Source organism: Entelurus aequoreus, linkage group LG07, assembly GCF_033978785.1.
Source record: "Entelurus aequoreus isolate RoL-2023_Sb linkage group LG07, RoL_Eaeq_v1.1, whole genome shotgun sequence".
NCBI lineage: Eukaryota > Metazoa > Chordata > Actinopteri > Syngnathiformes > Syngnathidae > Entelurus > Entelurus aequoreus.
The window spans coordinates 46578482-46602590 of record NC_084737.1 but is presented as its reverse complement, the minus strand read 5'-3'; the positions used below and the strand labels follow the sequence as shown (position 1 = coordinate 46602590).

Below are 24109 nucleotides of genomic sequence, written 5' to 3'. Positions count from 1 at the left end.
GGGTAATAAAAGTAGACGTGCGTCTCAACAAACAACGGGCACGTCTCCCCCTGTATGTGGTTAAGGGTGACGCTCTCTCTCTTTTTGGACGAGAATGGTTGCGAAAAGTAAAGTTAGATTGGACAATGATTAAAACTGTTCGAGCTACACATCCCATACAGGAAGACCGCACAATGGCGACAGTACTAGACAGCCATGCCAGGGTGTTCCAAGAAGGTCTAGGTACACTAAAGGGCTTTGAGGTGGCGTTAACCCTCAAGCCGGTGCATCAACCGAAGTTCTTCCAAGCACGGGCGGTGCCGTATGCACTTCGGCCGAAGGTGGAGGAGGAATTAGAGCGTTTGGAACAGGGGGGCGTACTGTCTCCAGTACAGTTTAGTGAATGGGCTACTCCAATTGTACCCATTTTTAAAAAAAAATGGGAAAGTACGTATATGCGGAGATTTTAAAGTGACCTTGAATCCCGCGCTTTGTGCTGAACACTACCCCATTCCGAGGATAGAAGATCTTTTCGCATCGCTAGCAGGGGGGCAGCGTTTCAGCAAATTAGATCTGGCGAACGCATATTTACAGGTGCCGGTTCAGGAAAGCTCCCGTAAATATCTGACCATTACCACGCAGAAGGGAATGTTTTGCTATAACCGTCTTCCCTTCGGGATCACCTCTGCGCCGTCAATCTTTCAGCGAGTCATGGACCAAGTGTTGCAGGGCCTCCCCAACGTCCATTGTTTCCTGGACGACATTTTGGTGACTGGGGAGAACGATGCAGATCACCTAAAAAACTTAGATGCAGTGTTGGGCCGATTGGGAAAATTCGGTTTGCGAGTACAGAAGGAGAAATGTGAATTCTTCAAGAGTTCATTAGAATATTTGGGGCATGTCATTGATAAAAAAGGGCTACATAAGTCCCCAGAGAAGCTTAAGGCCATAGCGGAGGCCCCAGCCCCCATTAATGTGAGTCAGCTCCGTTCTTTTTTGGGCCTGATAAACTATTATGGGCGTTTTGTTAAAAACATGGCAACCATGCTCAGCCCGTTACATGAGCTGTTGCACACCGGAGTGGCATGGAAGTGGTCACCAGAGTGCGAGAAAGCCTTTAAGGCAGCAAAAGACCATTTGCAATCAGAACAGGTGCTAACGCATTATGACCCCAGGTTGCCCCTGCGGATAGCGTGTGACGCGTCGCCGTATGGGGTGGGCGCGGTACTTTCGCACGTGATGCCCGGTGGTGAGGAGAGACCCATAGCCTTTGCCTCTAGGACACTGAGCAAGGCAGAGCAAAATTATGCTCAGATTGAAAGGGAGGCGCTGGGAATTATTTTTGGGGTACGTAAATTCCACGCCTATTTGTACGGGTGCCATTTTACACTACTCACAGATCACAGACCGCTGACAAGTATATTGAGTCCCAGTAAGGCGACGCCACCTATGGCGGCCGCACGACTGCAGCGGTGGGCGTTAGTGTTAGCGGCACACAACTACACAATCCAATACAGGAAAGCAGCAGATCATGGGAATGCAGATGGTCTCTCACGGTTGCCACTGCAGGTAGCGCATGGGGAAAAGCCAGACGCAGTAGATAGGGTGACAGTACATCACCTTGAGACACTCCCAGTGGACAGTGAAGATATTAGGAAGGGAACTAAATATGACCCAGTGCTCTCTAGGGTAGTAGATATGGTAGTTTCAGGCCAGTTTGTTGGAACAGTTGGGCAGAATGACGCGTTGGCACCCTTCTACATGCGACGAGACGAACTGACGGTGATCCAGGGGTGTTTGCTATGGGGCAGTAGAGTGGTGGTGCCTCCAGCGTTGAGACCGCAGCTTCTGAAGGAACTACATGCCGGGCACCCAGGCATGGTCAAGATGAAGGCCATTGCACGGAGCCATGTCTGGTGGCCGGGGTTAGACGCCCAGATTGAACAGCAGGCCAGGACATGCTCTACGTGTCAACGGAACCAAAAGAACCCGGCGCTCTCCCCACTACACACCTGGCCGTGGCCGGGATCTCCATGGCAACGGATCCATGTGGACTTTGCGGGGCCGTTCGAAGGACACATGTTCTTGGTGGTGGTAGATGCGTACTCTAAGTGGCCGGAAGTACAGGTGATGAAAACGACGACGACGGAGAAGACTGTACAGGCCCTGAGGAGTATGTTTGCCCGCAACGGAGTACCAGAGACACTGGTTAGTGACAATGGGCCACAATTCACAGCGGCAGAGTTCGGGGCATTTCTCCGGGCAAACGGAGTGAAGCACAAAAGGTCAGCGCCGTTTCACCCCGCCACGAACGGTCAAGCAGAGCGTTTTGTGCAGACGCTGAAGCGTTCATTGAAAGCGTCTAGGGGAACATTTACGCTGCAACATCGAGTGGAGGCATTTTTACTCAGCTACAGGAATGCGCCTCACATGACGACGAGTGAGTCTCCGGCTATGCTCTTCCTGCGCCGTCGGCTCCGCTCTCGCTTGGACCTTGTGAAGCCGAACGTGTCGGCTACGGTGGAGCTGGCGCAGGAGGGCCAACGAGAACGCAGAGATCTGGTGGCTAAGGACAGACGGTTTGCAGTGGGGGAGGCCGTGCTGGTGCGTGATTATCGACGGGGGGAGGAGAAGTGGATGCCTGGACTGGTGGCATCACAAGAGGGACCAGTATCCTACTCCGTGGATGTGGGGGCAGGCGCACTCTGGAGACGTCACACAGAGCAGATGAGAGCCGGTGACCGTGCGCTTTTGGTTCCCACTGGTCCAGAGCAACTAGCTGTGCCGAGTGAACTGACAATTGGGGCCCAGCCGGTTGCTCCCCCCCCCTTCTCCGGCAAGAGGGGATGCTCTGGGAACCGGGACAGTCGCCCCCGAGCCAGGAGGGTCACCCAGACGGAGAGCGGATGTTGGCGCGCCAGGCCGGAGGTATCCACTCCGGGTTACCAGAGCTCCAGACCGCCTTAATCTCTGAACTGGGGGCGTGGGTTGTTAGAGAGTCATGTCACGTTTTGGGGCAGAATAATCCCCGTTGACTGACTCCGAGGTTCGGGGGTAGTCTACCCCCCGGCCTCAGTAAGCATGTATGTGTTTAAGTTTGAGTTCCCTATTTACAATAGCCCCCTAAGTGGGTATTTCAATGTATTTTATGGTTACACCGCCGATTCGCACAAAGCATCATTTTGCACATAACACACGTTCTAAGTGCTTATGGCCTAGTCTGTTTTTATAGGCTGGGGTTAATAGGGGTGGTTTTAGGTGGGTGCGAATCTGAATAAGTGGGGAGGGATGTTGTGTATTGAGCTGTATGTTTTGTCTGCATGGTTACACCCAGTGACCACCAGGGGGAGTGCCAGGTGGGTTCATATATGTTGGGTTGAACTTCCGTTCGGGGTGTGGCAATAAAGCTGTCTAACGTCTACACCAGCTCCCGACTCGGCTCTCGTGATTACATAGATAAGGTGAAATAGGAGGATGACTGTTAGTGTTACATACTAACAGTCAGTATACAATACAAATGTTTTAGGATAATTTTATGTAAATTATTTGACTGACAAGTGATCCCTTCTCACCCACCCATTCAGCCAGTATAGGCTCCAATGTAGGAACCTATACGGCTGCACATGATAAAAATATGGATGAGGCTATTACACTTTTACAGCTATGATGGTCACACTTTCAGCACAGTGGCTCTACGTGTGATTCTTCAGTTGAAGATCTAAATTATGTATAAATAAAAAGGCGAGTGTGGATGGTTTATATGAACGCTGGGATTGATAGACAGACAACATTTACACTCACATTCACACACTAGGGCCAATTTAGTGTTGCCAATCAACCTATCCCCAGGTGCATGTTTTTGGAGGTAGGAGAAAGTCGGAGTTTAAATCAATCCTTGCAAAATATGCGCAGCCCGCAACTTCCTCGCACATTTTGGCCAATTAGCGTCATTTTCCCCAATCTAATTATGGCGACTTGTCCAGGGTGTACCCCGCCTTCCGCCCGAATGCAGCTGAGATAGGCTCCAGCACCCCCCGCAACCCCAAAAGGGACAAGCGGTAGGAAATGGATGGATGGATGGGATTGACAGGTTACCAATCCAAAGTGTATAAGTGATCGAAAATGAATAACTTATGGTGATATTGCATTTTTCCCTTGGAAATAACACAAAAGAATTGCAATCCCATTTTTTTAGTATGATATGATTTCATATTTGAGGAAAAGCACATTATTGCTTTGACTTAAGAGCAGCAAAAGGAGTCGCAGCCTCCCTGTGACACAGCAGTATTGTGTGTCTGTCACTAATGGCTTAGGAATGTCACATTAGTCAGGGGTTGCATGTATGACACTGCCAACACGAAAGCACTTTGAGGCAACCAATATGATATTACAAACGTGCATACACGCACGCACACATATTGCACATCCACACAGGGAAGAGGTGGCAAGTCCAGTGATCTCATTGCCCCTAAGCCACAAAGTGATAGACTGCCGCCTACACAGCGCAATGCATCAAGATGTGAGAGTTGTATTTCAAAACAGCCGAAAAAAATAGCTAGGTATTCTTTTGTAAAAGAGAAGGCTTTGATAAAGTAAGATGAAAGAAAAATAGCCACAAGCCCACTTTATTCACGGGCTCCTCGCATGCAGCTGCGAGTGTGTGCATGCGCCTGTCTGCATGTGTGTCGTCTCTCTGGGGCTGTTTACGTTGGGCAAGCCAAGTCACGCAATCTGAGATGCGACTCTGTAAGTGCCAATCTCCCCCTCCCCTCTCTCACACACATACACACACACATGTGTATCCACCTCTCAACACAGGGAGCTATTGCAGGAAACACGCTGTTACCTCACCAAGACACGCTGGCGTCAGTGTGTGTGGGTCAGGAGGGCAGCAGGGGGGGTATTGTAGACACATTGCTGCCATATGTGTGCCCTGCATGTTCACTCTCAGCAGTAAGCACACACTTCCTACGAAGGTTCCTCTGAGGTAACACAGGAGTTTGTGTGGCAGATGTCTGCACAGACTGACTGGACCTGTGCCAGCCTTGCTCCCATAAAGAGGCAACCTCTCCAACAAGGCCATCTTTTAGCAACTGGATCAGTAACATTCCTACACTGTATGCAAAAAAGTACTTTTCATGCATGTTTTCTCACAAATTCAACTTCTCCTTTACTCCTGTCTTGAGTTTGAGTTGTCAATGTGCGCATCTAAAGTGCAGGCTGACAGCACGGCAGGTGTGTGCAGGTGTTCCCCCAATCACTCAGCATCACACAAACCCCTCTAACGCACACAACTCCATCTTCTCATTCACAGCATGTCACATCTGTCCTGATGAACTCATTTGGTCTTGTAGGTGAATACAATGCCTGTTGAAAGGTTTAATATTGGAGCATGTTGAAACAACCACAAGGGGCGGCAGGGTGGACTAGTGTTTAGCATGTTGGCCGCACTGGGTTCAAACCTGCATGCAATATGTGGAGTTTGTGTGTTCTCTTGTGCTTGCATTGGTTTTGTACACAGACTCCAGCTTCTTCCAACATCCCAAATATGTGCATGCTAGGCTAATTGGAGACTCTACATCACAGGTGTCAAACTCGATGCCAAGGGGCCAGATCTGGCCAGCCACATCCTTTGTTCATCTTGCACGTCCTGCCAGTAGGCTAGCTAAAACGACGTTTTAATGTGTCCTACCACAACTACGCAGATGACATTCAGATCTACGTGTCACTGACGGCAGGTGAACATCAGCCTGTTGATTCACTTTGTTGCTGCATCGAACAGATCAGTGTGTGGGTGCAAAACTTTTTTTTTTAGTTAAACTCAGACACAACTAAAATCATTGTCTGTGGCCCACAAAAGCAAAAATAAACTATTATTAGTCACATGGAGACCCTCTCCCGGAAACCTAATAGTCAGGTAAAAAAATCTAGGTGTAATAATGGACTCAGACTTTAACTTTAACAACTACATTAAGTCAATAGTATCAAAAGCTTTTTAACACTTGAAAATAATTGCCAAAATCAGAGGAATAATGTCTAAAGCAGACTTAGAAAGACTAATAACTTTTATCTCCAGCAGGTTAGACTACTGTGATGGCTTTCTCACTGGATGACTAAATGACCTGTAAAGCAACTGCTGTACATCCAAAATGCTACTGCTGGAGTACTGACTAGAACCAGGAAATATGACCATATTAGTCCAGTGATTAGGTCAATGCACTGGCTTCCTGTTGCTCAGAGAATAGACTTTAAAACATCTCGGCTTGTGTACAAGTCTTTTCATGGTCTTGTGCCAAAGTACATCTCTGACATGTTAGAACCATATGAACCATCTCGGGCTCTGAGAACCTCAGGGAGTGATCTCCTGCTGGTGCCTAGAGTCAGGACCAAACATGGTGAGGCTGCATTTCAGTTATATGCTCCTAAAATCTGGAAAAGTCTCCCAGAAGATGGTAGACAGGCCTCAAGGTTAGCAATGTTTAGGTTGAAAACACTTTCATAAAATTGTGGATATGACAACTGAAAGTATTTAATGTATGCCTTTTAAATCTAATCCGAGTTATGATTATTTTAATTGCGATCTCATTTTATAATCTTAATTTGAATTATGATTAGTTGTACGATTATGTTTGATCTCTTGGGCAGCACGGTGACCCATGGCTTAGTGTGTGTGCCTCACAATAAAAAGGTCCTGGGTTTGATCCCCGGGGTCTTTCTGTGTGGAGTTTGCATGTTCTCCTCATGATTCCCTCCAGGTACTCCGGCTTCCTCCCACCTCCAAAGACATGCTCCTGGGGATAGGTTGATTGGCAACATTAAATTGGCCCTATAGTGTGAATGTGAGTGTGAATGTTGCCTGTCTATCTGTGTAGGCCCTGCTATGAGGTGGCGGCTTGTCCTGGATGTACCCCGCCTTCCGCCCAAGTGCAGCTGGGATAGGTTCCAGCCACCCCTGTGACCTCGAGAGGGACAAGCGGTAGAAAATGGAAGGATAGATGATTGCTTTCCTGTTATTTTCTGTAAAGCACTTTGAATTGCCTTGTGTACGAATTGTGCTCTATAAATACATTTGCTTTGCTTATATGGCCTGGTAATAGTATGCATCAATAAAGTACTTTGTCTTTTCTTACTAAATGGATTAGTTATTTCTGTTTTCACAGAAAAAACTGCATGTACTGCATGTCTATTAAACTATAACAGTATGTAATAATGCACAAATATATTATCATACATTCCAAACACTTTTTTGTTAAAAAAAAAAATGGTTTAATATCCTCTTCGACAGTTAGGATTTTAAAGCAAGTTATCCATCAATTTGTACACTGTAAAAATTATAATATATTTTATTGTAAAAAACTGGCAACTAAGTCACCAGAATTTTAACATAAAAAAACTGTAGTACTGTTTTTCCATATACATAAATACACAATAGATTTCACGGTAAAAAAAAAAAAAAAACTTAAGTCTTGACAGTTACACATCAAATTGTACACTCTAAAAATTACAAATTAATTTACAGTAAAACACTGGCAGTTCAGTCGCCAGAATTTTACTATTAAAAAAACTGTTACCGTTTATCTAATTACAGTAATAGGCTGTAAAATATGTTTACAGTATGTACTCAAATGCAGGCAATTGTATAATAGCATCATGGGGTGAATTAATCCTTATAAATGTCTATATTATTCAGTGTAACAAACAGCCCTTTGAGGGCAGCCAATACTACGACATGGCCCTAAGTAAAACCAGGTTTGACACCCCAGCTCTTAATTGTCAAAATGGTGAGTGTGCATGCCTATTTTTCTTATACATTTCAGGTCAATTGGGATAGAATGCAGCTTTCCCATGACTCTAATGACGACAAGTGGTGTAAAAAAAAAAGTGTGGATGAAAACAACCGTAGGAAGGATATTTTTTCTACAACAAAGCTTTTATTTACGTGTGGCAGGGAAAAAAATGCACAAACAAGGCATGTGATGATCAAAATAGTTCATAAACAACTTTAAAAAAGACACACACACCATTAAGACACTAGAGAAATAGTGGTGAAAGCAAACTGGGTCATTTGGTCAAGCTTAAGTGGTCTGTTCATATGCGGGGACACCCCGTGGGGCTCCTGAATGGGTGAGTGGAGGGTCACCTGTTACCCACCTTCTCAGGCAGCTGTCTCAACACGCACACATCATGCATGTATAATAAGGAATGGCATCCCCACATACACACAAAAAACACACCCAAGCAGCTGCAACATGGCCAGAGTCCCGGACCGGCCGGCACCAATTGGGGTTTCCTGGGATTTAACTGCATGTCCAGCTGCTGTTGTGTCATACATAAGTCTATAGGCTGCTGCAGACACCAATTTTAAATGGAAAACAGACCGTCCAGCAATTTAAAAAAAAGGCACTCGAGGCAAAGTCCCCAAGGTGGGTGTGGCACCAATGGAGCTACGAGGCAGGGCTGCATCCGGAAGCGTTGTGTTTGTGCAGCAGAGACATGCGACTGAAGGTCCGCGAGCAGGAGCCACATTGGTACTTCTTCACTTCGGAGTGTGTCTGCAGGTGTGCACGGAGGTTGGAGCGGTCTGCAAAGGCCCGGTTACAATGTTGACAAGCGAACGGACGTTCACCTGAAAGAAGAAGGGAAGTGTGAGCTTCATGCATGTTGAAATCACAAACTCAAGTAGAGAATAAAAAGACCAACCTGTGTGTGTGCGAATGTGTCCCCTTAGCAACCACGGTCTGGAGAAGGCCTTTCCGCAAGTGGGACACACACATGGCAACGTGTGGGAGCGGATGTGCATCTTCAGGGCGCCCAGGCTGGTGTACTCCTTGGGACAATGTTTGCAATGGAAGGCCGGCCGTGACGCCGACACATCAGTGGGCGGTGACGGAGAGCTGACCGGGAGCTGATGGTGGTGGGATGTCTGGTGGTGGGACAGTGCGGAGAGGCTGGCGTAGCTCTTACTGCAGTACCCGCAGTGGTAGTCGGGCTGGATGACATCCGGGCTGGGGGGGTCCGAAGAACGGCCCCCGTCTTCCTCTTCCTCACCGCTGCTGCTGAAGGGAGAACTGCTGAGGTCCAGAGGTCCAAGTGGTGACGGCGGGAGGGACGCTGAGGCGATTGGAGAGAGTGGTGCAGGCAGTGTGTCCATGCTGCTGAAAAGGTCTGAGGGGTAGCAGGTCAGGGCAGAGTTCTGGGTCGGAAGATCAGCCCGTGGGAAACTTTCTGGGACCAAAGCTGCCAAAACACAAGGAAGCAAATTAGGAGGGATTTTCAATGTAAAAGCATAATCTTCTGACACTTTTTGCACTGCAAAAGTTCACACATCAACATACCAGTTTGGCTCTCCAGGTGGCTATCCCTGTAGCATGGCGGCTTCTTGCTGGAAAAATACTTCTTGACAAGGAACGACCTAGGCATCTTGAGGTCTAAAAGGTAATTCCCACAGGTGCGAGTTGTTTCTTCTTGTTGAGACGGAAAGGCAACGCAGCATGCACAGATGAGGCTCAAAAGTGTGCTTGCACGGACACCTCCTCATATAGTCTGTAGGAAGGAGACGCAGCGGGGTGGGTGGGCACTACTTCCCCGCCCAGAGACACACCCAGCGTGTCGTAGGTGGCGCCACCGGCGACATTCGCCACAGGTGCCCGTGCAATGTCGGTGCGTGAGTCGCAAATCTTTTTAATGCATGTCACCCCTTTTTAAGTCTCCCTCGGGGATTCAATTGAGCAATTGCATCTAAAAAGTATTAGTTACGGTGGCCGAAAGGGGCAAACGAACAAAACACGCAAAAACACCGGTGAAGCACAGCTCAATAAATTAGCAGCTCTCTAATATTGGTTTAAAACAGTTTATTAAATAAATAAAAAGGACGTTTTTCACTCCATCAATTTTCTTCTGGGCATGCCGTTCATGTATTTGTATTTCTTTCAACCTGGCGCAACATCCTAATAGTACGCTAACTACGGAGGGCCAAATGGGATACAATTAATTATATATTTTTAAAAAATGTTATTTGAAAGTGTCATCACTATATTAAACATTAAATCGTGAAACAATGATTATTACATTTTGAAATGAGTAATTCATTAAATAATTAAATGTAATTTCACATCATATATGTTATTGACACATTTGATAACACGTGTCTATTCAATTCCAATGATAATATGTTATAATGACACATTTAAGTAATTATTTAAATATGTACTCAGTTATTTAATTGCGTCCCGTTTGACATTCCGTAATTAATGTTGGGGTTTTAGCCGTACTTCCGCATTTCATGTGTTTTGGACGTTGCAACGCGTCGGCCACCGTAGTAAGTGACTTGACAAAATAAACCAGTATTTTTGCTAGATAAGAGGATGGCTAGACAACACATAGTATAATACATAGCAGTTAGCGCGCCCTCTGTCGGCGTCGACGTTGTTTCTAAACGCGTGTTTGATTAATAATGTGTGTGCTTGTTGCTTGGGGCTCTTTTAATGAGAAGATTTTAGCGAAGAAGGCGTGGAAGACAATACAACAACCAGCAGTCAAACTTCTAACATCCTGGCGCATTTCCCAGTGGTGAGGAAGATGATGCGTTGTTTTTCCCAATATGAAGGCGTTTAATACACTTCCCACAGGGCACATTCATGCGTATTTTGCCGTGCGTAATTGTGCGTAGAGGTATCGCCATTCAAATCAGGTGCCCCATCGTCAGTGGGCCTGTTTACCATTGCAAAGGGAAAGAGAGCCATGCAGCAGTGGCAGCTTGGCCGAGTGAGGAGGGGGTGCATGCACCTGTCTATGGGCGCCATTGTCACGGCATGCCCAAAAGTTCACACGTCGTTAGACGCTTGTTGACGCCGACGCCACATAGACTGGGGGTCAGAGGGCAGCACGGTAATAAAAACAAAAAGCAAATAAGAAAGGCACACGTGAAAGTAATCCCAGTTGTTAGGAACTTCAGACAAATGGTCTTTAAAGTAATGGAAACCAGCCAATAGTGTGTGTTTTCGTGAAAAAAACGTAAAATGTGTGATCAAAAATAGAAAAAAGGACACAATAGAACATCCACCTGACTAGCATGTGCAGGGAAAACAGCTGATGACACACTTTGAGGAGAGCAGTATGGCTGCAGGGCAGACAATTTGTGTTGCAATCATGTCAAAGTGACCTCCTGAACCTCGGAAGACATGAAGACTTTAAGTTTTCAACTCAGAACAGATGTTTGAAGCCTTAGCCCCGAGGATTAAACCTGACAGCGTTCTTGCACGATGTGCTAAAATGGTAGGTCATTTCACTCTGACTTATAAACCATGAATGGGATGTGTTTTCCCTAGAGATGTCCGATAAATGCTTTAAAATGTAATATCGGAAATTATCGGTATCTGTTTTTTGATTATCGGTATGTTTTTTTTAATTTTATTTTATTTTTTTATTAAGTCAACATAAAAAACACAAGATACACTTACAATTAGTGCGCCAACCCAAAAAACCTCCCTCCCCCATTTACACTCATTCACACTCAATCACACAAAAGGGTTGTTTCTTTCTGTTATTAATATTCTGGTTCCTACATTATATATCAATATATATCAATACAGTCTGCAAGGGATACATGACTGTGCGTGCTGCTGGTCCACTAATAGTACTAACCTTTAACAGTTAATTTGACTCATTTTCATTAGTTACTAGTTTCTAGTCTTTAAGGAGTTACTAGTTTCAAGTCTAGTTTCTAGTCAACTAGTCTTCAGTAATGCGGACGCTGTATCGATCCGTTGTGGTGAAGAAGGAGCTGAGCCGGAAGGCAAAGCTCTCAATTTACCGGTCGATCTACGTTCCCATCCTCACCTATGGTCATGAGCTTTGGGTTATGACCGAAAGGACAAGATCACGGGTACAAGCGGACGAAATGAGTTTCCTCTGCCGGGTGGCGGGGCTCTCCCTTAGAGATAGGGTGAGAAGCTCTGCCATCCGGGGGGAGCTCAAAGTAAAGCCGCTGCTCCTCCACATCGAGAGGAGCCAGATGAGGTGGTTCGGGCATCTAGTCAGGATGCCTCCCTAGGGAGGTGTTTAGGGCACGTCCGACCGGTAGGAGGCCACGGGGAAGACCCAGGACCCGTTGGGAAGACTATGTCTCCCGGCTGGCCTGGGAACGCCTCGGGATCCCCCGGGAGGAGCTGGACGAAGTGGCTGGGGAGAGGGAAGTCTGGGCTTCCCTGCTTAACACGCGAAGTCCCAGAGAAGGGTCAATTGACACTTTTACCTAGAAAACACACAAGAGGGTCATTTGACCCCTAGTCCCCCCTGTGGACACTCCTTTTGTTATGAAAATGTGGCTGTTAGTGGCACACGGCAGGGGGCCACTTGAGCCTGTGTGGGGGAGGGGACCTTACAGCTCAAGCTTTAGTTCTGAGGTAGGTTGTGTGTGTTTTTGCAAGGATCAACAGAATGAAGGGATCAACACTCTGACATTTATTGTTAAAAAAAATACAAAACAAAACATATTTACAAAGAATGAAAAAGCAACTGTTTTCCCAGTTTTGGTGTGGAGGGTTGTTGCAGAAGCAATTGTTATTTTTGTGTGCCAAAAATAGTTTAAAAAAAAAAATTTACAAAGAAAAAAGCATATTTACAAAGAATGAAAAACCATGTCCATGTAAACGTGACTGACATACATTTGAGCAGTCACTCACAATCCTGGCACTGCCATTGCTCCTTTCGGCATTTCCCACATGTATAATTTTTCTGTCTACCTAGACAAACTGCCCCTAACAGCCTCATTACCATAACAAAATGAGTGATTAGTGTATTCGGGAAAAGCGTCGGGCCAAATGACCCCTCTCTGGGTCTTCTAGGTAGACAGAAAAATGCTGGGACTTCTAGTGTTAAGCTGCTGCCCCCGCGAAACGACCTCGGATAAGCGGAAGAAGATGGATGGATGGATGGACTAGTTTCTATGTAACTGTTTTTATATTGTTTTACTTTCTTTTTTTATTCAAGAAAATGTTTTTAATGTATTTATCTTATTTTATAAAAAAATTTAAATACCTGGTTGTCCAAATTAAGCATAATAATGTGTTAATTCCACGACTGTATATATCGGTATCGGTTAAAATTGGTATTGGTAATTAAGAGTTGGACAATATCGGATATCAGCAAAAAAGCCATTATCGGACATCACTAGTTTTCCCTCAAATGTTAATTGAAGTGTTTCATGTTTGCACTTTGCAAACACCTTGATGGTAAATACGGAAAACTGCCAAGCTTCAGATCCAACCCATTTTATTACCGCTTGTCCCTTTCGGGGTCACGGGTGGTGCTTATTCAAGTAAAATAAATGTGTGTTAAAGGAGTAGATGACTGTGCCATCAAACCCTTACATTTACATGCCATTACAAATATGCATTTAATGTCATTCCTCTAAGCCGAGGGACAAATGTTTGTGTCCCGCTTGCAAAGTCGCAGGTCAGTTCAAATAGATGATGTTTTACATGTAAAAACAAAGATGGTTGATGAATAATCAAGTGCATTGTTACCATTCAGAGATAGGTAACGGTCACTCCGCGTCATTTACATTTCACATCTTGTTTCTAAGCTTGTGAAAGGACTTTGTGCCGTGTACTCACACATAATGCCAAGTGATTGCTTCATTGAATGTGAAAGAAAACAAACAATACGGAAGTGGCTGCTTAAATTGAACTGTTTTTAATCTGCAGACTTTTCACTTTTGAGTCTGAAATGTTCCTGTTTGTGGTGTCTTCTCCAGCTTCAGTTCAGTTGGATGCCACCTGACATATGTCGACTAAGAATTGTATCTACTGCGCAATCATACAACAAGCAAGGTATTTATCATTCAGGAAATATTGAGTTACAGAGTTCCTCCGTTTTCAGGAGTTTATTAATGCTATGGTAGGGTTGTGCAATATAGACGATATAAATAATATACAATTGGCCAATGATAGAGCTTTTAATACTATCATCATATTGTGGTAATGCATGTTCATGACACATTCTATTCTAGGTGTGTCACACAAATTTGACAGTGACAAGCAAACCGACACTTCTTAAATATTGAGCTAGCGGCTAACTAATCCTTGCCTCCATGGCGGAAAAAACATGTTTCTTACAAAAACCATTATAATTGGAGGAATAGAGGACAAGGAATTGCTGAACATGCTGTACCACAAACCATAGGAAGATATAAGAAGCCATGCTAAACGCTGAGCTAGAGCTTTTGAATGCAAACACAGGTGGGCAAAATGATACAAATATCGACAGTAACAGTATTAAGAATAGTATCAATATGTGGTGGATATTATGATAATTATATCAATATTTTTTATTATCACAAAATACTTTATATCATAACCTGATATTAACAGTAAATTAACATGTAGATAAAACTATTATTAGTTTTGAATTGATAAAATAATACAACTGGATATAAAGTAATATGTTACTGCATACATCAGCAGCTAAATTAGATACTTGGTAACCTACTTTGAAATGGTTATTTTCCCATATACAGTATATTTGCCAAAGAATATAATGTGATATACATAGTTATCACAGGAGGCTGCAATATATATCGCAATATAGATTGCAGGTCATATTGCCCATCCCTAAATAGTACTTAGACAAAGTGAAATTTGTTAAAATTTTAAATAGAATAATACTTGGATGATATCCTTTACAGTCAATAACTGTCAATGACACTTTGCCAATCACTTTCATGTTGTGTTTTGCTGCCTTCATTTTTGTTTTCAGTAAGTGTGTAAGTAATTTTTCAGTATGTGCTCTATTGCAGGGGTTTACACAACCCCACCCAGTGACTGTTTATGGCCGACAGCTCAATTGTTATTGGCTCACGGTTTATTCAAAAAAATCGAAATAATCTACTGCCACCAAATATTTAAAAAAATGTTCAGCAATAAAAAATATAATTCGAGGGACAAATTTAATTTGTAGCAGTCTTGTATTAACCTGACTCTTAAAAGTATATGTGCATGTCAGTTTGTGGGGTGACTTAGTGGAATCAGTTGGATGAGGAAATCAAACAAAGCAAGAACATCACTTAATTTAAAAAGAAATGTAAAAAAAATGTTTTGATAGGTACAACAAAAATATCTAAATTAAATTTGATGAAATGATGAGTGGGTTTATTTTTGTGAGTATATGTAAAAGTAATAAATTAACTGAATATTGTTATACATCGGGTGATTATGTATTGTATTGTTGATCAAGAATCTGTTTATTATCTGAGTGATGAAGGAAGACATTACAATCTTTGCTTTTGCTACTTCTTTTTGGACACACAAAATGTTTTTTTATTTTTTTATTTATTTTAGTGTTACTATTGTTTTGTTTTGTATTGTTTGGTTGTGTTTTTTTACACATGACAATATTGTATTAAAGATGAAAATATTGTTGTTTTGTTCTGTCCGAAATAAATAATTTGATTAATTTAAAATATTAGATAGTAGGACCAAACAAAAAATACATGAACAAATACTGAAATATTCAGTGTTATTAGAAGCTGTCATACAAATGCAAAAACATAAAGCTAAAATGTTGGCTTGTTATTTAACTTTTTGAAGTATATTTAACTTCTTTGGATTGATTTTTGTGTGTTTTATAAACTAAAAGATAAAGAGTATAAACAATTTGGACACATTCATCTGATTTTAATGCAGTTTGGGTTTCCCCTGCACTTTTGGGTGGAGATCAGGCCGCTGACATGGCTGTCAAAACATCCAATGTTGTTTTTCGCAGAATATTTAGGGTCCTAATCCATCAAAACTGTTAAGTTCTATCAGTTGTGTAGCATTTGTCTAAATGTTGTTACTTCTATCATTAAACAACATTGTTCGATTAGCAGCTATACATGTTAATGCCATAACACTGCCTCCACTATGACTATTTGTTTACACTGCAGGCCCAAGTGGCCCAAACCAGATTTTTTTTAGATCAGATTTTTTCCGGCTGACTGCAAGTAAAATGTGATTTTTATCAGACTCCAGTGTAAACGCGCACAGGCCCCAATGTGGCCCCAATGTGGCATCTACGTCACTTGCATGCGCAACTTCGATCATGTGAAAACAAAGGAAGTTGACCGGGAGGAAGTCTCTACTCCTACAAAATAAAATAAAAGTCGCAGAACCTTAAAATTTGTGTTTTTTACGTGAAAGTAAATGAAAGTAATATACTGTATGACATATAACCTATTATTTGCGCACTATTGACAAGTGATGCACTGAAAATTATATATATATATATATTTATATATATATATATATATATATATATTTATATTACATTAAATATATATATATATATATAAATATATATATATATATATATATATTTATATTACATTAAATATATATATATTATATTATATATATATATATATATTATAATATACATATATATTTTTTTTAATTTTATATATATATATATATTTATATGTATTTATATATATATATATTATGTATATACTGTATGTATATATATATATATATATATATATATATATATATATATATATATATATATATATATATATATATATATATATATATATACAGTTGTGATCAAAAGTTTACAAACACTTGTAAAGAACATAATGTCATCGCTGTCTTGAGTTTCCAAAAATTTCTACAACTGTTATTTTTTTGTGATAGAGTGATTGGAGCACATACTGTACTTGTTGGTCACAAAAAACATTCATGAAGTTTGGTTCTTTTATGAATTTATTATGGATCTACTGAAAATGTGACCAAATCTGCTGTGTCAAAAGTATACATACAGCAATGTTAATATTTGGTTACATGTCCCTTGACAAGTTTCACTGCAATAAGGCGCTTTTGGTAGCCATCCACAAGCTTCTGGTTGAATTTTTGACCACTCCTCTTGACAAAATTGGTGCAGTTCAGCTTAATATGTTGGTTTTCTGACATGGACTTGTTTCTTCAGCATTGTCCACACGTTAAAGTCAGGACTTAGGGAAGGCCATTCTAGCATGTTGGTTTTCTGACATGGACTTGGTTTTCTGACATGGACTTGTTTCTTCAGCATTGTCCACACGTTAAAGTCAGGACTTAGGGAAGGCCATTCTAAAACCTTAATTCTAGCCTGATTTAGCCATTCCTTTACCACTTTTGACGTGTGTTTGGGGTCATTGTCCTGTTGGAACACCCAACTGCGCCGAAGACCCAACCTCCGGGCTGATGATTTTAGGTTGTCCTGAAGAATTTGGAGGTAATCCTTCTTTTTCATTGCCCCATTTAAAGCACCAGTTCCATTGGCAGCAAAACAGGCCCAGTGCATAATACTACCACCACCATGCTTGACGGTAGTCATGGTGTTCCTGGGATTAAAGACCTCACCTTTTCTCCTCCAAACATATTGCTGGGTATTGTGGCCAAACAGCTCAATTTTTGTTTCATCTGACCACAGAACTTTCCTCCAGAAGGTCTTTTCTTTGTTCATGTGATGTCAGATGAAACAAAAATGTAGCTGTTTGGCCATAATACCCAGCAATGTATACATATACAGTATATATATATATATATATATATATATATATATATATATATATATATATATATATATATATATATATATATATATATATATGTATGTATGTATGTATGTATGTATGTATGTATGTATGTATGTATGTATGTATGTATGTATGTATGTATGTATGTATGTATGTATGTATGTATGTATGTATATACAGTATATGTGTATATACAAACCCCGTTTCCATATGAGTTGGGAAATTGTGTTAGATGTAAATATAAACGGAATACAATGATTTGCAAATCATTTTCAACCCATATTCAGTTGAATATGCTACAAAGACAACATATTTGATGTTCAAACTGATAAACTTTTTTTTTTCACAGGTGAACAGGCAAATTGGGAACAGGTGGGTGCCATGATTGGGTATAAAAGTAGATTCCATGAAATGCTCAGTCATTCACAAACAAGGATTGGGCGAGGGTCACCACTTTGTCAGCAAATGCGTGATCAAATTGTTGAACAGTTTAAAGGCCTACTGAAACCCACTACTACCGACCACACAGTCTGATAGTTTATATATCAATGATGAAATCTTAACATTGCAACACATGCCAATACGGCCGGGTTAACTTATAAAGTGCAATTTTAAATTTCCCGCGAAACTTCTGGTTGGAAACGTCTATGTATGATGACGCGTGACGTCACGGAGTGAACGGAAGTATTGGCACACCATTGTGTCCCAATACAAACAGCTCTGTTTTCATCGAAAAATTCCACAGTATTCTGGACATCTGTGTTGGTGAATCTTTTGCAATTTGTTTAATGAACAATGAAGACTGCAAAGAAGAAAGCTGTAGGTGGGATCGGTGTATTAGCGGCGGACTACAGCAACACAACCAGGAGGAATTTGAGATGGATAGCAGACGCGCTAGCCGCCGACCTCACCTTGACTTCCTCCGTCTCCGGGCCGCCGACCGCATCTATGATCGGGTGAAGTCCTTCGTTGCGCTGTCGATCCCTGGAACGCAGGTGAGCACGGGTGTTGATGAGCAGATGAGGGCTGGCTGGCGTAGGTGGAGCCCTAGTGTTTTTAGCATAGCTCTGTCGAGGTCCCGTAGCTAAGTTAGCTTCAATGGCGTCGTTAGCAACAGCATTGTTAAGCTTCGCCAGGCTGGAAAGCATTAACCGTGTAGTTACATCTCCATGGTTTAATAGTATTGTTGATTTTCTGTCTATCCTTCCAGTCAGGGGTTTATTTCTTTTGTTTCTATCTGCAGTTAAGCCCGATGCTATCACGTTAGCTCCGTAGCTAAAGTGCTTCACCGATGTATTGTTGTGAAGATAAAAGTCACTGTGAATGTTGTATTTGAGTATATGTTTGTCCAACACATATGTTTTTTACATCAGTGAGTGACAGTCTGCAGTTCAGAAGTCTCTCAATCCAGCAGGAGAATGATAAGGTTATCCCTGAGGAATGTAGGGCTTGCTCAAGGGATGCACACTCCTGTCTGCAGTCAACGTGTCCTCTGAATTGACACTGACACACTATTGCAGTATTCCCACAACAATCTGGTCTTGACAGTATGCAGTTGTTCTATATTGTCACCATCTAGTTGCCTTTCAAATTAATATAGTCAGAAAATACATTATATGTAAAATATATGGTACAATACTTAAACTACTCTAAATTGTGTTTTTTGTGTCGCCTTACTTTTTCTTTAATTCAATGGCTATCATCTAATTCTCCTTCTCACCACAGTCCGTCACCCTCACTTTCTTTCCCAATGGTTGGTAAACAAAGTTACAGTATGTCGATCTCTAGCTATAAGCTAATACTAGCAAATATAAAAACAGATGTTCTGGTTGGATCTTACGGGGTAAATATTTTTGTTACATCAGCTAATGGGGGATGCCTGTAACTTTAATTTTTGCTTGTAACTTAAAGCATAACAATTAGTGAGAGACAGCTCTTAACTCAAAACACCCATAAGAGAACATACATAGACACTCTTAAGCCAGGGCATTCTTAAGTTGAGATACCACTGGACTAGTATTTTGAATTTGGTCTTTCTAAACATGTATTATCATGATTTATTTCCTTGACACAAGTACAGTCGGCTATTTGTAACAAAGCTACAGAGCCTCTTACCACAATTTTGTTTGATTTTGTACAACAATGTTTTGCAATGGGCATAATGTATTTTAGTGCTTCACGAAAACAATTGTTTTAATAATACTTTGAGTCTCTAAAATGGAAAATGACAAGTGCATTACTGCAGTGCCAATCTATACTCTAAGGCAGGGGTCACCAATGCGGTGCCCGCGGGCACCAGGTCGCCCGTAAGGACCAGATGAGTCCCCCGCGGGCCTGTTCTAAAAAAAATAATTTAAATTTTATTTTTATTTTTTTTAATTTTAATTTTTTTATTTTTTTTAAATTAAATCTACATAGAAAAAACACAAGATACACTTTCAATCAGTGCATCAACCCAAACAACCTCCCCCATGCACACTCATCCACACCCACTCACACAAAAGGGGTTATTTCTTTCTGCTACCAATATTCTGGTTCCCACAACATAGACAACACATCTGCAAGGGACACAGTCCCTGAAGCACACATGATTGTATAGGCTGCTGGTCCACTAACATTTTCATTAATTACTATTTTTTATGTAATTATTTTTATATTGTTTTACTTTCTTTTTTTTCCAAGAAAATGTTTTTTATTTATTTATCTTATTTTATTTTATTTTTTAAAAAAGGGCCTTATCTTCAACAGACCAGGTTGTCAATGAAATTAGATTTGTTTAAAGGGTTTTTTAAACCAGGCCCAGTCCAGATAATGTCCAAGTCGGACTCAGCAACACACACCTTCATTCATGTACACAGAAAAAAATTAGGGAACACAACAGATTGCATATAATTTATAAACAAAATTACATTTTCAAAATAAGCATTTATGTACAGTCCAGATCAGGGGTCACCAACGTGGTGCCCGCGGGCACCAGGTCGCCCGTAAGGACCAGATGAGTCGCCCGCGGGCCTGTTCTAAAAAAAATAATTAAAAAAAATGTTTTTTAAAAAAAAAATTTTTTATTTTTTTTTTTAAATTAAATCTACATAGAAAAAACACAAGATACACTTTCAATCAGTGCATCAACCCAAACAACCTCCCCCATGCACACTCATCCACACCCACTCACACAAAAGGGGTTATTTCTTTCTGCTACCAATATTCTGGTTCCCACAACATAGACAACACATCTGCAAGGGACACAGTCCCTGAAGCACACATGATTGTATAGTTTGCTGGTCCACTAACATTTTCATTAATTACTATTTTTTATGTAATTATTTTTACATTGTTTTACTTTCTTTTTTTTCCTAGAAAATGTTTTTTATTTATTTATCTTATTTTATTTTATTTTTTTAAAAAGGGCCTTATCTTCAACAGACCAGGTTGTCAATGAAATTAGATTTGTTTAAAGGGTTTTTTAAACCAGGCCCAGTCCAGATAATGTCTAAGTCGGACTCAGCAACACACACCTTCATTCATGTACACAGAAAAAAATTAGGGAACACAACAGATTGCATATAATTTATAAACAAAATTACATTTTCAAAATAAGCATTTATGTACAGTCCAGATTATGTCCAGGTCACTCAAATTAGGGAACACAACAACAGATATCATATAATCTATAAACATAATTATACTTTCAAAATAAGCCTTTGAGGACTTCTCATCTTTTTTTTTTAATGTTTTTTGGCATCATTATCGTTTTCAACCATGTAACTTTCTAAAATTAGAAAATACTGAATAAATGTTTTAAAGAAAGTAATACTAAGTGAATATCTGTTTTTGGCCTTAAAAATAAACATTTTACCGAGTACTTTAATTAAATTGACTAAATCATGACTGTCAATGAACTCTCCTAAAATAACAGAAACCACATTAAGCTTCATAAACAAACCAATCCTTGAACACATTTTTTCAACTTCCACCCAAAACAAAGACACAATATGACAATACCAAAACAAATGCAGGGTGGATTCAGGCTCCTGACAACAAAATCGGCAATCATCTGACTCTGTCATATTCCATAATTTTAACATTTTCCCTGTGGGTAAGAAGTTATAAATAATTTTAATTTGAAAATAACGATTTTGCACATCGATAGTGGTTTTGTAGATTAATTTGAATATGGCATCCCATGGCAACGGGCAGTCAAAAAAGTCCTCCCATTTTCCATTTGTGTTGTATGAGGCAGCCTTCAAAGATTTCTTTATTAAATAAAAATTATATATTTTTCTATTTATTTTAGTTCCTTTTTGCCAACTAGAATTTCTTATTAGAGGTTTACAAACTAATAATTTGGTAGTTCCATAATTAATTATTTGTTTCCATCTTTTCCCAATTACTCCAGTTAGTTGATTAAATGAAAAGCTTGAGCAAGCATCACCATACATAGCTCTAAATTCATCATACTTCATAATTTTACCATTCTCATTGATAATATCATTGACGAAAATGATTCCTCTTTCAAACATATTTTTCCAAAAGAAAGGCTTTCCATCTATTACAATATTAGAGTTCATCCATATTAACTGCTGCAAAATATCGTCTCTTTTTTTCTGGCACATAAAATTGAAAACACCACTATGAGTGGATTGTTTCCTTTATGAACCCCGCCATGTTTCCCAGCAGACTCTCTGGGAGGGGATCACTTGTAAAAAAGGATACAATTTCTTTTGATACAGTACATGTTTTTTGTCCAACAGGACATTTGTGTACCACTCAATGTTTAAATACATCTTTGGAACAATTGATGCTTTTAAAGACAGACACATAGCTTCAAGGTTGAGAAGTTTCAGGCCCCCATATTCATACTCTTTGTACAAAACCTTTCTTTTAATCTTTTCTGGTTTGCCGTTCCAGACAAAGTCGAAGACCCTCCGCTCATAAATCTTAAAAAAGTTTTGTGATGGAGCTGGTAATGACAAAAACTAATAAATAAATTGAGGAATAATTAACGAGTTGGCAATAGACATTTTACCATACAAGGTTAGGGATTTCCCTTTCCATAATTGCATAATTTTGTCCAGCTTTCTTAGTCGATTATCATAATTTACTGAGCCTAGATCTTCCAGATTTTCTGGGACAACTACACCAAGTATGTTAACTGGACCATCTGTCCACAAAACAGGCACTTTGCATTCCATTCGAAAGGACGTTCCCTTTAGATTTCCGATCCTTAACATTTTACATTTATCATAATTAAGGTTAAGGCCAGATTGCTGTGAAAATATGTCCAAAAGATTAAGAAGGTTCCGCAAACAATGAGGAAAAATCTTGACTTTGTGAATCAGCCTTTTCTGACATGAACTTCATCAAGAACAAACACAGAACACGCCTCGCTGATGCACATCTGCAAGACTCACTCAGAGTTGCAGTGTCAAGTTACACACCAGAGTACAACACACTAGTTAACAGCATGCAATGCCAGGCTTCCCACTAACTGACAAAGAAACAGATAACAGATTTGGTGTCCAGTTCAAAGTGTGACATGATTTAAAAATTTGAGAGTTTACTTTTGTATTTTACATGAGTTATTATTTGTACAAACATGGTGCAATAATTCATGATTTGTTAAAAAATGTTAGTGGCTAGCTAGTTAAAATGGGATATTGTGATTTCACAAGACTGTCTTAGAAGTGATCATTTGAAAATGTTCAATTTGAAAAATGTGCACTTAGAGAAAATATAAAAATAAAGTGTTGCATATTGATATTTATCTGTTTCTATATATATTTATTGTGAGAAATCATTAAGATGATCAGTGTTTCCACAAAGATAAATATCATTAATTATTAATAATAACAGAGTTAAAGGTAAATTGAGCAAATTGACTACTTCTGGCAATTTATTTAAGTGTGTATCTAACTGGTAGCCCTTCGCATTAATCAGTACCCAAGAAGTAGCCCTTGGTTTCAAAAAGGTTGGTGACCCCTGCTCTAAGGGTTAAATAACAACTTTTGCTTGAAAAGAGAAGTTCAAGAGCAAAAGTGCTTAACTTTTTTGTATGACTTCCATTTAAAAGACCATGTTAAACTGCAACATGCAGCAGCAAGAATAAAAATAACAGATGCATTCTAAGATGAAAAATTACATCACACTCAATTTGCACAAAAAATAGTGCCAATATTAATTTGAGCCGCTATTCATGACTGAAAACAGACAAGCAAACATCTTCAGCTAAGTGTAATGCATGTTAATCAATGAACATATTTATTTTCACTGCCTCCATCACTAACAGCTCATAAATGACATAAGGTAACATCTGCTTTCTGGTCAGTGTTCTGCTGCTATGTGGTCTTCCCTGAACACAAAAGGTTTTTAATATTACTAAATGTATATCAATAGTTATCATTATCATCAGTGTGCCTCAGATGAAAATATTCGTAGAACATGCTAACATATATTTTTGCTGTAGATGACATTCAAATACATCTACATGTTTATATATATTTATATATAAATATACTGTGTATATATATATATATATAAATATACTGTGTATATATATATATATATATATATATATAT

The 24109-nt window shown here is 40.3% G+C and overlaps 1 protein-coding gene and 1 pseudogene across 1 annotated transcript; one reads left to right on the top strand and one right to left on the bottom strand.

Moving 5' to 3' along the window:
- Positions 1–153: 153 nt before the first annotated feature.
- On the top strand, positions 154–2946 carry LOC133654377 (uncharacterized protein K02A2.6-like; annotated as a pseudogene).
- Positions 2947–7762: 4816 nt separating this feature from the next.
- Positions 7763–9684, bottom strand: LOC133653089 (protein snail homolog Sna-like). The gene is made up of 3 exons (XM_062052094.1): positions 9315–9684; positions 8680–9216; positions 7763–8605 (listed from the first exon to the last, which is right to left on the bottom strand). The coding sequence occupies exons 1-3, from the start codon at positions 9397–9399 to the stop codon at positions 8424–8426; spliced, it is 804 nt and encodes a 267-aa protein (XP_061908078.1). The 5' UTR covers positions 9400–9684; the 3' UTR covers positions 7763–8423.
- Between the last annotated feature and the right edge of the window lie 14425 nt (positions 9685–24109).